The sequence below is a fragment of the Hemibagrus wyckioides genome, linkage group LG24 (genome assembly GCF_019097595.1).
Source record: "Hemibagrus wyckioides isolate EC202008001 linkage group LG24, SWU_Hwy_1.0, whole genome shotgun sequence".
In the NCBI taxonomy this organism is placed as follows: Eukaryota; Metazoa; Chordata; class Actinopteri; order Siluriformes; family Bagridae; genus Hemibagrus; species Hemibagrus wyckioides.
Genome location: NC_080733.1, coordinates 7,586,079 through 7,600,914, shown reverse-complemented (window position 1 = coordinate 7,600,914; position 14,836 = coordinate 7,586,079). Strand labels below are relative to the sequence as shown.

Here is a 14,836-nt window from a genome sequence, read left to right as displayed (position 1 = left end):
AATGTTCACTTGTTGCCTAATGTATCCCACCCACTAACAGGTGCCATGATGAGGAGATCATCAGTGTTATTCACCTGTCAGTGCTCATAATGTTATGCCTGATCGGTTTATAAAGTGGTTGTTTTTTCATTTACTCTGGTTTAGTTTATAGAGCTTTTTGGAATTTATTTGTATCTGGCCAATAAAGAGCACAAAATAAATGTTTGTGAGGGTTATATGTATATTTTCCTCAAGTATGAGCCTGTAAAATAACAACCATTTTCCTAGCAAATTTTTCACTGCTATATGAACTCTTAAAATATGTACAGAGATGAAGAGGTGAAGGAGGTACAGGAGTTTAAGTACTTGGGGTCAACTGTCCAGAGTAATGGAGAGTGTGGGAAAGAGGTAAAGAAGCGAGTGCAGGCAGGTTGGAATGGGTGGAGAAAGTTGTCGGGAGTTCTGTGTGATCAAGGGGAAGGTGTACAAGACAGTGGTGAGACTGGCCATGGTGTATGGTTTAGAGGCAGTGTCACTGAGAAAGAGACAGGAGTCAGAGCTAGAGGTAGTAGAGAGGTCTTCAGATGTTGAGGTTCTCTTTGGGAGTGACACGGCTGGACAGGATTAGGAACGAGTACATCAGAGGGACAGCTCATGTTGGACGTTTGGGGGACAAAGTTAGGGAGGCCAGATTAAGATGGTTTGGACATGTCCAGAGGAGGGAGAGTGAGTATATTGGTAGGAGAATGTTGGACATGGAGCTGCAGGCAGGAGGCAAAGAGGAAGGCCAAAGAGGAGGTATATGGATGTAATAAATGAGGCTATATGAAGCTAGTGGGTGGAAGTGTTGAGGATGCAGAAGATAGGGATAGCTGAAGAGAGATAATTCACTGTGGCGACCCCTGAAGGGAAAAGCCGAAAGAAAAAGAACTCTTAAAATATGCACGATTAAAAATGAAGCAAACCAGCTTTTTACTCAAAATCATTATTTATTTTCTTATACAAACAACACATGATTGATCTCAAAACATTTCATTTTTTAAAAAAAAACTCATCCACGTAGACATTTGTGCACCTTGTGCAAACAGCACATACTTTAAATATAAAAGCATTCATCCATCAATTTAACAAATGTCAAGTACTTCAGTCAATAAATACATAAATAAATAAAGAATTTTGAACAATAACATTCAAAGTAAAATTGTACAAATTGTCAAGTCATTGTAAAGTGCGAATAACTTTTTAATTCCAGTAGTATCTCTGAATGTCAGAGTCTGTGAAAATATCAGGCACAAATTGAACACAATTGATGCAATACAACTCTTATGAAAGCACTTAAAAAGAAAAAACCTCATACTTTAATTTTTTTTATAGTAGAAAATCTACTGCTGTGTTGGTCATTTCTCTTCTTGGTGTGTAGAAAATGAAAGATGAACACAGTTTTATCAGGTGTTTTGTAAGAGAAAGAGACAAAAACAGAAGAAGAAAACATGACAGTACACATATGTTGCAGAGGAATATGTGAGTGAAACATCAGATTCATGTGACACATATGTCACACGTTAGGCTGAGGTCTTGGCTACTTGCACAGTTTCCTAAGGAGGCATTGGGGAGAACACAACCAGTCAAATGAAGGGACACAGCTGTACTTAGAAGGGTTTTCTTTCTTACTTCCTTCATAATAATAAATATGACCCAGAAATTTGTATAAATCAAATATAAATCAAAACTAGTTTAAATCAGTGTTCCTGATTAAGCTTTGCAAGCTCATGGCATCTTAACCATATGAACCAACTTTATAAGGGAGTGTTAGACACGAGAAGAAATAATTTCCCATTTTCCTCAACATTCGTCTTAGGCATAAATCTCAGGTCATATTTTTTTTTTTTTTTTTTTAAATCTTTTAGACAATGAAAAATATACATATTTTCAATCTGGTGTGTCCAAACTTTTGCCTGGCAGTGCATGTGCAAATGTGTTTGGTACGTTAATTAAAGCATGATCTATCATGGCACCAAATGGCATATTTCAGATAAGCTTCTGACGTCTGCTACACGTCACTTGGCGTGTGTGTGTTTTTGTGAAATGTGTTTGGTAGGCAGCAGCAGCAAGCCTGCTTCAGTGCTCGCTGTATGTGTGTGTTTCTGTAGGCATAAATCAAGGGATTGAGCAGAGAGTTTCCTGTGACTGGCACCAGAGTGGCATATGTGTATAGGCCAGGTGATGATCCATCCCCAAGAAGACCGTAGAGGGCAAAGGGGATCCAACAGCTGGCGAAGATGGCAAGGATGAGGGCGAGGGTGTGCACACGTCGGCGTGTATGTGTGCGTGCAGAGGGCAGTGTGTGTCTCTGTAGGGCAATTTGATGAGAGTGTCGCAAGACAACTTGGCAGATCCAGGCATTGAGCTGCAGCATCAGAGCCAGGGCTAGGAGAAAGCCCCCACACAGTGTAGCCAAATGCACTCGGGTCAGCGGCCACACTACGCTGCATGACTGTCCATTGTCCAGACAGTTCCAGCCTAAAGCAGGAAGAGCCCCCTGCAGGCCTGCCAGAGCCCACCCCAAGGCGAGGGCACAGCGAGTGTGTGTGTGTGTGCGACGTGAACCATATGTCAGGGCTCGGTGGAGAGACAGGAATCTGTCTAGGGTAATGCCCAGCAAGGAGAAAACAGATGCACTGAGAGCGCTTACTAGTAGACCCACACTAGCCAGCTCCAGTCCTTTTGAGTACACACACCAATGAGACATAAAGTACAGCAGCAGTCCCACACCTGCCAGAAAGTCTGCCCAAGCTAAGCTACCAATTAACAGGAACATAGGTGCCCGCAAGGACGCTGAAGAGAGGATGGTCGCTATGATGATTGCATTCTCACAGCAAATCAGGGCACCTGACACACACAGGGCCACATCCCATGGACTCAATACTGCTGACACCATGGGGTCAGGTGTAAGGCGGACATCAGAGAGCTGCAGGAGGGGGTCGATCTCAAAGACAACCTCCAATCCCACGTCAGAGTCATTAAGAGCCATGTCTGCAGGAGAGGAGAGAAATAATGCTTTAATGTATATCATTATAGCAATGCTCAACACATGATATGTCCCATATATAAGAGATCAGATCCATTTTGTGGTCAGAAAACATCCAGTGTGCTCATGAAATCCCACAATGCACTTCAGTGTACCCAAAGCTCTATAAAACTATACAAAAAAGCCCCTATATAGAATGTTTTATTAACATAACATTCCATGCTTATTATTTAAATGTAATCCAGAGGGGTTTTTTTTTTTATATCATTCACAGATCACATTTAATTAAACTGCCATTCATTTCCAGTCAACATTGTTTATAGGCCTACTTGTTTTTTTGGTTTTAAATTTTGATTTACCCATTCAGTTCAAGTAGTCAGAAAAAACTATCAACTCAATATTAAATATAATAACGTGCAATAAATCATAAGGCTTGTGATTTCCAGCACTGTGACAAAATGTAAACACAAATGTAAAATGTGTCAAATGTGTCAAATGTGTCAAATGTAAACACCTGAATTAGGGTTGTTAGAGGAGGTCAATATACTATGCTATATATCTATATATTTATAACACTACTTTTGGTAAACCATATATCTATATTGGATTACAAAAAATGACTAACATTTGCTCCTGAAAGTAGTTACAATTCATGTCTGAAATTGCATAGTGCATAAACTAGTGCAAATGTGTAGTCTTTATCTTCTAGCTACCCGTGTTTAGGTTCTTGATAACATAAATAATATTAAAGAACGTTTACTGAGATCTACTGGATAGTTGAGATTATCAGCTTGAGTCTGTTCTACTCGCCCGGTGGAGGCTGAACGATGAATCACGAGCTGAGCCGAAGTCAAGCGAAGAGACACGAACTCACGCTCAGATTTCTCAACCAGTGCTGCTACAGTAATGATGGCGACTAAGAACGCAATAGATTTCACTGGAAGCTAAATACCCAGTATTTACACCTGATTACAATTAATGAAAAGGTGTTGAGTAAACTTACTGAGGTGGTCGAGTTTGTTCAAAGACTGAAGTTGCTCCCTTCAGTTGACTACCATGCAAGCAAAGTGTCCACAAGATGAGAGTTGAAATCCAATCTCGACCTAAATCACTGTGTAGAAGTCAGAGACTTGCAGCGCTTCGTGCAAATCCAGTGTGGGTATCTGTGCAGTGCAAAAGCGCAAGAGTGCTCTTTTTGTGTTCTTCTCGTCTTTGTCTTCTCCGTAGTCTTCGTGAGCTCTTCTGTGTAACACCCGTGTCTGATGGGTTTCTCTACCTTCATTCAGTCCCTTCTGACGTCAGTTACGACGAAGGGGGCTGAGTTCCCCCTGCACAACCAATCACGAAGCGCCTCGAGACAGATTCAACTGGCGTAATTTCATTCACAAAATACCGCATTCTTTCACCCCGCCCACTGCGACGGCTAGAGAGGAGAGGCTGTGGATCATTGTGATGACTGGCAATCAGTTATGGTACTTATGGGAAGTCACGGATAATTGATGTGATGCCATGTGACGAGGATGTGTTGCACATCCACATAGCAAAGCATAAAGATTTAAGTGAATTTATTACATTGCTTTATGTGTGTGTGTGTGTGTGTGTGTGCGTGTGTGTGCGTATGCGTGCGTGCGCTTGTATGAGAGTGAGTCACCGCTGTCCGTGGTGCTGAAAGACCCTAAAAGCGCAGAGCTGATTTGTAGTGACGTCAGTAGTAATTGTGCACATTTTGGGGACGTATAAAATCACCTTTACCTGACTTTGTCACGATGTATTGGGGTTATTTATGCGCCACGCGTTGCAGCCATGATGCATTATCCGTGATGGCAGCTTTGACTGAAGGCACTAAAACGGTGACGCTATTTCCTGGCAGATGAGTCGGGGATTCTCGCGCGCTTTGGTGTGATAGAGAGAGCGGGGGCGTCGCAGTGATAGTGTGGCTGTGCATTTCAATGAAGCAAGTGGGCGAGGAGCGTCGGGGAAATCTCCTCTTCTCATCCAGGCCTATATAAGGATATGCTTCCGGTGCTCTCCAACTGGAGATAAAGAATAAACTAAGAACAAAGCCAGGGATGCTGTAAAAAGGGGGGCTTTCAAGGGCATTAATTAGACAGGCAATCCTAATAAAATACCCCCGACCACCCCTTCAGAAAGATCCTTTTGAACTACATCTATAGCCTCACCTCAAACAAAGAAATCCAGGTTAGGATACAGACTCAGGATACAAGCTTAAATAGCTATTTCTCTGTTACACCTGTTGTTTAATCAAAATAAATTCTATAAACATCACATTCATCTGATGATATATTTGCATTATTATTGTAAAACAGAAGTACTGCATGAGATTTGATGGAACCTTTCATGCCCTGTTCTGCCTTTTCCATGGTGATGGAGGAGGGGGAGAACAGAGTGTGTGGGTGAGTGTGTGAGGAGACTGCGGATTTCCACCCAGTTACCTAATATTACAAAAAAAAAGAGTGTCTGCATTCACAGCTTCACCATTTCATTCCAAGCAGAAGACATCCACTATGTACACATTTGTGTACACAGTGTTTATAATAGACAGTATGGTCAGAGTGTAGTGTACACTGATCAAAAATGCCTAAAAATGCAGAGGTGAAGGGCTGGACATCATGTTATGTAACTGTCCTAGAGCATTCATATCCTTGGTACACACACTCAGAGAGAGAGAGAGAGAGAGAGAGAGAGAGAGCAGTAGAGCAGGAGAGAGTTGGGGGAGGGGGGGGGTTAATATGAAAGAGTGGTGATAAAACAAAAGGAGGATGGAAATAAAGAGCTTTCATTTAGAACATTGTTGAAATTGAGAAAACCTGTAAAGACAGGATATAGCTGGATTTGCCACTTTCAGTTTTTTCAGGTTGTGTGTAGATGACCTTCTGAAACTCATGAGGACTGAAGATATAAGAAGAATAATGACTGCAGTGTGGGCATGCTTTGAGTATCTGGATCAAAACATAGTGCTACCGATTTGATTTGATTCCCTATTGTATTTGTGTATGCATAAATAAAAAAAGTGTAAACACACACACACGCACACAGACACACACACACACACACACAAACACACACACACACACAACAGGCTGAGTCAAGTAAAGACTCTAGCTGCTGTGATCTTGATCAATTTAAGCTTGTTTCTCTACATACTGGAACTTCCAGGCAACAATGCATTATAATAGTCTGATATAGAGATAACAAAAGCATGATATAGCATGCTTTTGTTTGCATTATGTAACACCATATCTCACAGCTGTGCAGTCTTTCTTAGATGATGAAAAGAGAGACAGGAGCCAATAATTGCACCAAGGTCTTTCACTGCACATTATGTAACTGAAGGTTACTACATAATCAGAAAGATTAATTACAGTATAGCTGCCTTCAGTCCTAGTAAAATGACTTCTCTCTGTCAAAATTAAACAGGGGGAAGTTGACCAGCATCCAGTGCCTTTTGTCCTGCACATGATTTTATTTTATTTTAGAGTCCGAGTATGTCATCTGCTTTAGCTAACACATACAACTGTGTGTGAACATCACAGCACTGGTGCATGTGCCTGCGTATGTGTGTCTTCATAAGTGCTAGCTGGTTATACTGACAATGAACAGACATTGTGGTAAGGATATTGATACAGTGTGACCCGTTGTCTGGTTGTCAAGTAACCAGTCTCACATTACACACCTTCTAGTCTCTCTGATTTAGGATGCATGATGTCACACACAGTCACACACACACACTCTTGCTCACACTCCTCTCTGCATCACAGCTCACCAGACTGTCCTGTTCCTCAAGGACACAGCTTGGAGGCTGCTTTAACTGGTATTTTGATGTGTCATTTGCCAGCTTGTACCTTTAATACGTTAGATGCCTTTCTAGACTTTGTGCTGTATTGCATTAGTCAGAACCTCTGAGGGCTACAGAGTGTTCTAGATTATTCAGGCTGCAGTGTTGAATGTTTTGATATTTTAAAGAGATTACATTTTTGTTAGACTTCACATTTCTCTATATTGTGAGTACAGTGTGGTTATAAGGATGAGGTGCGTCACAGTTGTGCTGTGTAGCACTGTGCTGCTAATGCAGCTGATGATGACCAGCTCACAAACTGCAGGTAAGAGTCAACACGTTCAAACCTCATGAATCTATATCACTTATGTCTATTCACTATCATAACGTAAGACAGATTATATGTTCTTTTTAACATATAATCCACCTCTGTACTGACCCACTGGCTTTATCCTTTTACCGCTATCATTATTCCCTAAGTCTTACTACCAGTATCTCTGAGGTTTTGTGTCAGGTTACCCTCCTTGTTGAACTTAAAAGAAATACACTTGCATATTTTATATTTGTTAAAGTATATATATATATATATATATATATATATATATATATATATATATATATATATATATATATATATATAACATATATATATGTTAGCTGCCTAGAATTTTATGAATTTTCAAGAGGTACAATATACAATATACAATTCAATACAACCAAATGATTTTAAATACACTGTGGATATTGTAAATGTTTTAGGTAGAGGAACTCTGTCATTTATTTACAACATGTATAGTATTGGCTAGAATGAATCAGTTAATGGTTAGTTTGTAAATGAAAGCATAACTTTTACATATGATGATATCTTTTATATAATATCATCATATATATCAGACAACTTTTATCCGATTGCCTTAAATGATTGGACAGTTTGTAACATAAACATTTTTTTAATAATGACATTAGCTGATGTTTTGGTGAATGATTAAGTTTGGTGAATGATTAAGTTCTGAGTCAGTCTGAAATCAATACATTAGTGACTATATTCAATGAAAAAATATTTATCCATGTCCATATAAAGCAGTCCTGTTTGGATCTGAGCCAACCGGTTTAATGGAAATTTGCAGCTGAAGTCTGAAACTAGTGTTTATTTCATGAGGTAAGGCTAAATGTCTGGATTCTTATCGGTTCCTTTACTTGACAGATGATTCAGCCATTGGTGACTGTTCTCAGCTGGATTCATGTGATCGATGCACCAACGGAGATCCTGCCCTCAATCAGACACGCTGTATTTGGAGAAGCTGTGACAATGGTGAGTGATTATATACACATATACAAACATTCTATTTCATATATATTATTCCAGCTCTGTCTTCCTCTCTCTGCTACTCAAAGAGACTCACAGTGACATGCGACTCCTTGGGGAGTGCACTTGGGAACAGCACAGTGAATAATTTAAGCGCACACACAGTCATGGCAGCCGTCACATGTAGACATCATCCCCAGTAAATAATTCAGCTCTATTATCTGTTCTAAGGAAAATGGACTATGCTTTGTAACACTGACAAAAGCATTCACAACACTGAAATCTCACCTGCTATTAAAGGTAGATACAGTAGTGTTGGAACATGTTCTGTAATATTTGATGATGTTTTCCTCACATTCCAGCAGACGTCTGCTCTAAGAAAAACAAACCTCTCATATAATGTATGTACACAGTAAATATATTTATTTCTGAGGGAGATAAATGTTGAGATTTGGTATCTGGCTTTTTTTCAAGCTGCATATGCATTTGCTTTTATTCATAGTTTTATCTAAATTCCACCAAAATTGCAGACTATACCTTCAACTCCCATGGCATGGCATAGGCATCTTTGCAATTAGTTTCCCTGGTGTTAATTAAAAATTCACAGTATTGAAAATGATTTAAGATGAATGATTGATAAACGCGTTGTGATGTTTAAAGCTGAAGTTGATTGTTTTCTCTTTTCTTGCTTAGATAATGACACAAGATGCATATCTGACACAGAAGACACTGGAGACTGTGCTGTGTACAATGACACAAGCTCCTGCCCAAGTGAGTATCATATTAAAATAAATACATTCAATTGAGACATTAGAAACATATATGTAACTGTGTGTGTGTGTGTGTTTGAGCAGTTAGCGGGAGCGTTGATGACAGTGGCTCAGGTAAACATTTTTTCCCCCTCTAGTTTCACTCATCCCTAACCATTTTTCTATTCATCCTTGTTTGATTAAAGGTATTCTTTGATCCTCATGAAGCTGACAATCTATATGATTGCCAGCATAACAATGTACACCTTGTAAACACAAGGCACTAGTGACTGAAGTATTTCTCTCGCTCAGACGACTCTTCAGGCTCGACACCAGAGTTTTCTCAGGCATCATTTGACCTGTCCAGCTTCATAGGTGGGATTATACTTGTGTTGTCACTCCAAGCTGGGGCCTTCTTTGCTCTGCGCTTCCTCAAGACAAAAGACAGCTCCTATGAGACCATGTGAGTGCCAGATCTCATCATCATTGTCATGTGTATGATGTACTTCTCTACCTGAGCTTTCATACATATTATTAATCCTGTTTTAAAAAGTTTGGTTTGGATATTAGTACACATACATAAAGACATTTTAAAACTCTAAAACACTCAAATCTGAACATGCATCTTTAGTGACCAACCCCAGTGAGGAGGACAAACAGCAAGGTAGAGAGAACAAATATGGAAGAACTGAACAGCAAGAGATGAGAAAAGATCGGAAGAAGCGGCCGAGGAATCAGAGGCAAGAGTTGACAGAGCAAATCCTGGCGCTCTTTTTAAGGCCCTCACTTATTTGTTTGATTGTTTGCTTGTTTTTTGTATTTCCATATGCTTCCATATGATCGTTTGCTTGTTTAAAAACCCTTGCATTATTATTTTACGCCTCCTATCTTCAATAGATCTTAGGTTTGTTTTAATTGGTTTGTCAGCTTGAGTGAATTTTTTCCAATTCTGGTTCTAAGGTTGATAATTAAACGAAAGTCAGTAAATCATAAATACAATATTGTGTATAATAAATATATACATAATAAATTAACAGTTGGGTGTGATGTTTCTTGAAAATATGTTTAGTGACCTATAAAAAAGAAGTCTATTATTTTGTAAATTACTCAGAAGTAATTGAATTCCTTATTATTTATTCAGCAAATACTTACATTACTGCTTGGTAAATAAATGAAGCAGTTGACCTTACGAAGTGAGTACACAATGTGACCTATAGAGGGCAATATAATAACACGCAAGAGTTCAACATTTCTGGCTGTCACTACCCTGACCCCTGTCTCACACGTTTTAACCGTTTTTGCAGGGTTTTGTCACATCATAGAGATCAGGAAGCATTGCTCTCTCTGTGTCCCTCTACCTACATTGCACTGTATATGACATATTATCGACTTACAATTGAAGTTTTATGTTAGATTATGGCCAACTTCTTTTGTCGCTAGACAACCACATACATTTGTAGACAAAATAGGAAATTAAATGTGCAATTCTCTGATCTAAGTCTTTGGAATTAAGGCCATTTTTACCAATTAACATTCTGACTTGTTTTGCTCATGGCAAGCCATTTAAAAACGAGCTTCAATTTAGTGTTCCTTCTTGAGTAACATTAGCACTTACATTATAAAATGGTTTATGTGCAAAATATAGTAGATATCATAAGAAAGTATAAAATGCATTTTCTGATTCTTTTCCACACAGCTGAGACATTCAGCAAAGATCCTCATACAGCAGTAACACTCCTAATGTCCTAAAGAGCATTGTAGGGGGAACAAGATGAAGGCCACTGATCACAGCAGAACATTCTTAAGTTATCTTCACACACACACACACACACACACACTCTACTCAACAATGAATCTGTCTTTTTGGTTGATAAAATACATTAGCTCTAGTATACAGTGTGAAAGAGAACAAACGTAAGGAGTAAACGCCACATGTGTGATCAGCCTGGTGTCTAATTTAGCGTAGCTTTCTTATACAAAGATGTATCATTAGGAGGACCATAGCCACGTAGGCAGGCGTATAGATCCGGGAATAAAGTGTCAGTTCAGTAAAGTACATCTGTAATTGATCGAAATGATTCTTCCAGTTCCCATTCAGGCAGTGGTGGCTCAAACAGTTAACTCTTTGGGTTGTTGATGGTAGTGTCAGGTTTCAAGCTGCTTGAGCAAGGCTCTAAGCCCTCTCTGCTCCAGAGGTGTTGTATCATGGCTGACGTTGTATAAAAAGCTTCTTCTAGGCATCAGCAAAGATCCTCATACAGCAGTAACGCTCCTAACGACACCTTATCTTGCCGTAAACAAAGAGCATTGCAGGGGGAACAGGATGAAGGCCACTGATCACAGCAGAACAGTCATAAGTTATCTTGCATAACAGGTTGGCTACTGTTCTTCTCACACACACACACACACACACACAAATCTTTCTTTTTGGTTCATAGCAAAGTATACAGTATTAAAGAGAACAAACGTGAGTAAACGCAAAGGTTTTCTACCACATGTGTGATCAGACTAGGTGTCTGATATTGTAGCTTTCTTATACAAAGATGTATCATTAGGAGGACCATAGCCACCTAGGAAGGCGTATAGATCTGGGACTTAAGTGTCAGTTCAATTAAGTACATCAGTAATTGATCAAATGATTCTTCCAGTTCCCATTCAGGCAGTGGTGGCTCAAACAGTTAATGCTTTGAGTTGCTGATTGTAGTGTCTGGTTTCAAGCTGCCATTGTTGGGTCCTTAAACAAGGCTCCTAACCCTCTCTGCTCCAGAGGTGTTGTATCATGGCCGACGCTGTGCTTGGACCCTGTGCTGTAGAGTAGAACTGACAAAAATAAAAGGCTTCTTCTTCGAGGCATCAGTTGTTGCCTCCTTGTCATAAAAATGATTTCACCGAAAGTAGAACATTTTGACCAAGAGCGAAAAATAATTTATTTATCATGTATGTGTCATTCTTTCCTTGGACACATGAAACAAGAACACATTAAAAGAACAGATCTGGATTGGGCTAGTTGACTACTGATTGCAAGTAGTAAACCTCTCAGGGCAATGCTCATACTGATTTCACTGACTCCCACAGCTGTTATTTTGCAGCTGTCTGTTAAATTTTTGAGATATTCCTTGCACTCATGTCTTGCAAACCAGGAGGTCACTGAAATGTGCAAATCCTGTCAACCAGATTCTGGTACAGGTGCAAGATGTGAGCACAAGGAATATCTCCAAAACAGAACACACAGCTGCAAAATAACAGCTGTGGGAGTCAGTGAGATCAGCATGAGCATTGCCTTGAAAGATTTAATACTTCAGGTTAAGAAGGCTCTGTTTTTTTCCCCCCAAAGAGCATTGGTTGAAGTTTTTTTTTTTTAATGTTGTCCAGTTGACGTCCATACAAAAACCAGGGTTAATGAAAAGAGTAGTTTAAACAGATTTCTGAAACGAAACAGAAAGTTAAGACAGATTCACTGTGGGTTTGGTAGTTTTGAATTAGGATAGATTTGTATATAAGGAAGCAGGTGTTATCTGTTTGAGCAATGCAAATGTAAATGAGGTTATAGCAAGTCCTTCAGGGTATGTCTCTTGACCTTATAAAGAATTTCTCAGAAAACTGTGCAAACCCCTGATTCAAATACAAGTGTCACATTTAGCAAAGAATCACAAATATAAATACCTGTGTTCCATACAAATCTATCATAAGCCATTGGGAACAAGAGACATGAGATTATTTAAATGAATTCATATGGGATTATCCAAAAGATCACTGATACAATAAAGGAGGCTGATCCCGAGTGTTATATGAAGATGAGAACAAAACATTACACTCCCATTAGGAATTGGAAGGCAGGGTTAGGATTAATTATTAATTAGGATTAAAAATAAGCATCACAGATCTAGATATCTGCATCACGCTAAATGTCAAAAGCTGAAATGATTTATATACCCATGTACAGCATGAAGAACTCAATTTTAGTTCCTGGCTCAGTACTTATTGACAGAAGCTTTGGCTATTTTATCTTGATAGGCTTACTTTTTGAATTATTTTATATTACAGTGTTGTATTATTTTGTATTAAAATTTAGGTAGAACCTCATCCTACTTGACTTGATTCTTTTATCACCTCCTTTTTGGGAATATTCATTTATGTTTGTTTTTCAAATTACATTTCATAATGTTAGAAAACGTTTCTCCATCTTAGCATCAAGTCATTCATTCATCTATTCAACCATTCCTTCACCTTCAGTAGGCGCTTTATCCTGAAGAGGGGGCATTGGAGCTGGAGCTAATCTTAGTAACACTGGTCATAAAGCAGGAGAATTCACCTCAGATAGAATGCCAAGCCGTTGCAGGGCACCAAGCACACAAATTTATATACACATTCACACCTAGGGGCAATTAGCAGCGAGTCTGCCTATTGGCCTGCATTTGGACAGTGGAAGAAAAACCTTGCAAATGAGGGCAGAACATGCAAAATTCTGCACAGAAAGAACCCCAAGCTCAGGTTTAAACCCAGGACTATGAAGTTAAAAGCAGCAGCACTTCCTCCTGTGTGACTAAACTACTCTGCTCCTCTATCTGACATATACAGCACACACTAACGGCTATAAATTATACTTTGAGAAGTAGACAAATGCTCTACCGAAATAAGGATACAAGATATGGAAATAAAAAAAAAGGTTGTTGAGGTATTGTAGACTATTTTAGAACACAAAAGGTGTATGATGTAAAATATCAATGCATGTTGTGTTTCAGTTCCCCTATTGTCTGCACAGGAGATACGGGTGGGGGACAGTTGAAGGGGAGTGGTGTTTTTGCAAAGGAAAGATTAACCATCTTGAAACAGTAAAAAAACAAAAAGGTTCGCTGAGACTAAGGTCAAGGGTGGGACCAGCTCGGATTTGCTGATTCTCAATAAAATCTACCTTTAACATCAAAGCCTTGAGACTTCCCAGCCGCAGCTTCATTGGCAGAAGAATTTCCTATGACAGTATCAGTAAGATCTCAGTTTATCTCCTCGGGTTTACAGAAGTGTTAGGAAAATAAAGCTTCTTGGTTTTTTAGTGTTTCATTACTTCTCCTAATAAAGCAGTTTACAATAAAGAATGGAGAAAAATGAAACATGCACAACTGGCTGATATTAACAAGTTAACTAAGACTGAGCAGCAAGTTCCATGGACATGTTCCACACCCTTGTGAACCAGTGAAGCCTTGCTAGACAGAGATTAGTAAGAGCAGTTCAACCAGGACGGTTTAACAACATCAACAAATAACTGTCAGCACTCCTAGCAACTGCTGTAACAGGAAACCACAAAAAAGCAACAAGAACATTTGTGGTATAGAGACCAAACAAACTTAAAGTTAATCTTTTTAATTAAATTAAGTTAATTTATAAATGATTAATAATAATAATAATAATAATACTGAATTTTATTACACTGATTAAGTAATTGCACCATTTAGAAATATAAAAAGTACTAATCTGTTCTATAGAATAATCTGAGCTATAGAATATTTTAGAGAACAAAAGGAGTATGTTAATCTTAATAATCAACATAATCAATGCATAATGTGTTTTTGTTACCCCACTATTGTCTATCTGGTTAGGGTAAGACTGGAACAGACAAGGATATGTGTGCGTAAATAGGTTTCGAAACAATGAAGCAGGAAGAACTCAAAAGATAAGAGTGATGGACACCCAGGGGCGTTGCTAGGGCTGATCACTGGGGGCTCGAGTCCCGAATGATTTTAATCTAGCCCCGAATGTTTTATCCCGAAATTTGCCACCGGAGTGTAGAGGACTTAAGTAAATGTTGATCGTTTTAGTTGAGCACTGTTGCCATTTACTGTACGCGATTTTGACTGACATCTCTCTCTCGCGCGCGCGCGCGCCCGCGCGCACACACACACACACACACACACACACACACACACAAGATGTGTTCGACTTGAAGCGGCGCTGCACAGACCGATCGGTGCATGATGCCAAAA

General features: G+C 39.2%; 2 protein-coding genes across 2 annotated transcripts; one reads left to right on the top strand and one right to left on the bottom strand.

Moving 5' to 3' along the window:
* Positions 1 to 978: 978 nt before the first annotated feature.
* On the bottom strand, positions 979 to 4,457 carry gpr3 (G protein-coupled receptor 3). Its single transcript, XM_058377494.1, has 2 exons — positions 4,011 to 4,457; positions 979 to 3,012 (listed from the first exon to the last, which is right to left on the bottom strand). The coding sequence occupies exon 2, from the start codon at positions 3,008 to 3,010 to the stop codon at positions 2,030 to 2,032; it is 981 nt and encodes a 326-aa protein (XP_058233477.1). The 5' UTR covers positions 3,011 to 3,012; positions 4,011 to 4,457; the 3' UTR covers positions 979 to 2,029.
* A 2,297-nt stretch (positions 4,458 to 6,754) lies between these two features.
* cd164l2 (CD164 sialomucin-like 2) lies at positions 6,755 to 9,892 on the top strand. The gene is made up of 7 exons (XM_058378136.1): positions 6,755 to 6,839; positions 7,040 to 7,128; positions 8,008 to 8,115; positions 8,803 to 8,880; positions 8,964 to 8,993; positions 9,171 to 9,321; positions 9,490 to 9,892. The coding sequence occupies exons 2-7, from the start codon at positions 7,053 to 7,055 to the stop codon at positions 9,503 to 9,505; spliced, it is 459 nt and encodes a 152-aa protein (XP_058234119.1). The 5' UTR covers positions 6,755 to 6,839; positions 7,040 to 7,052; the 3' UTR covers positions 9,506 to 9,892.
* The last annotated feature ends 4,944 nt before the right edge of the window (positions 9,893 to 14,836 follow it).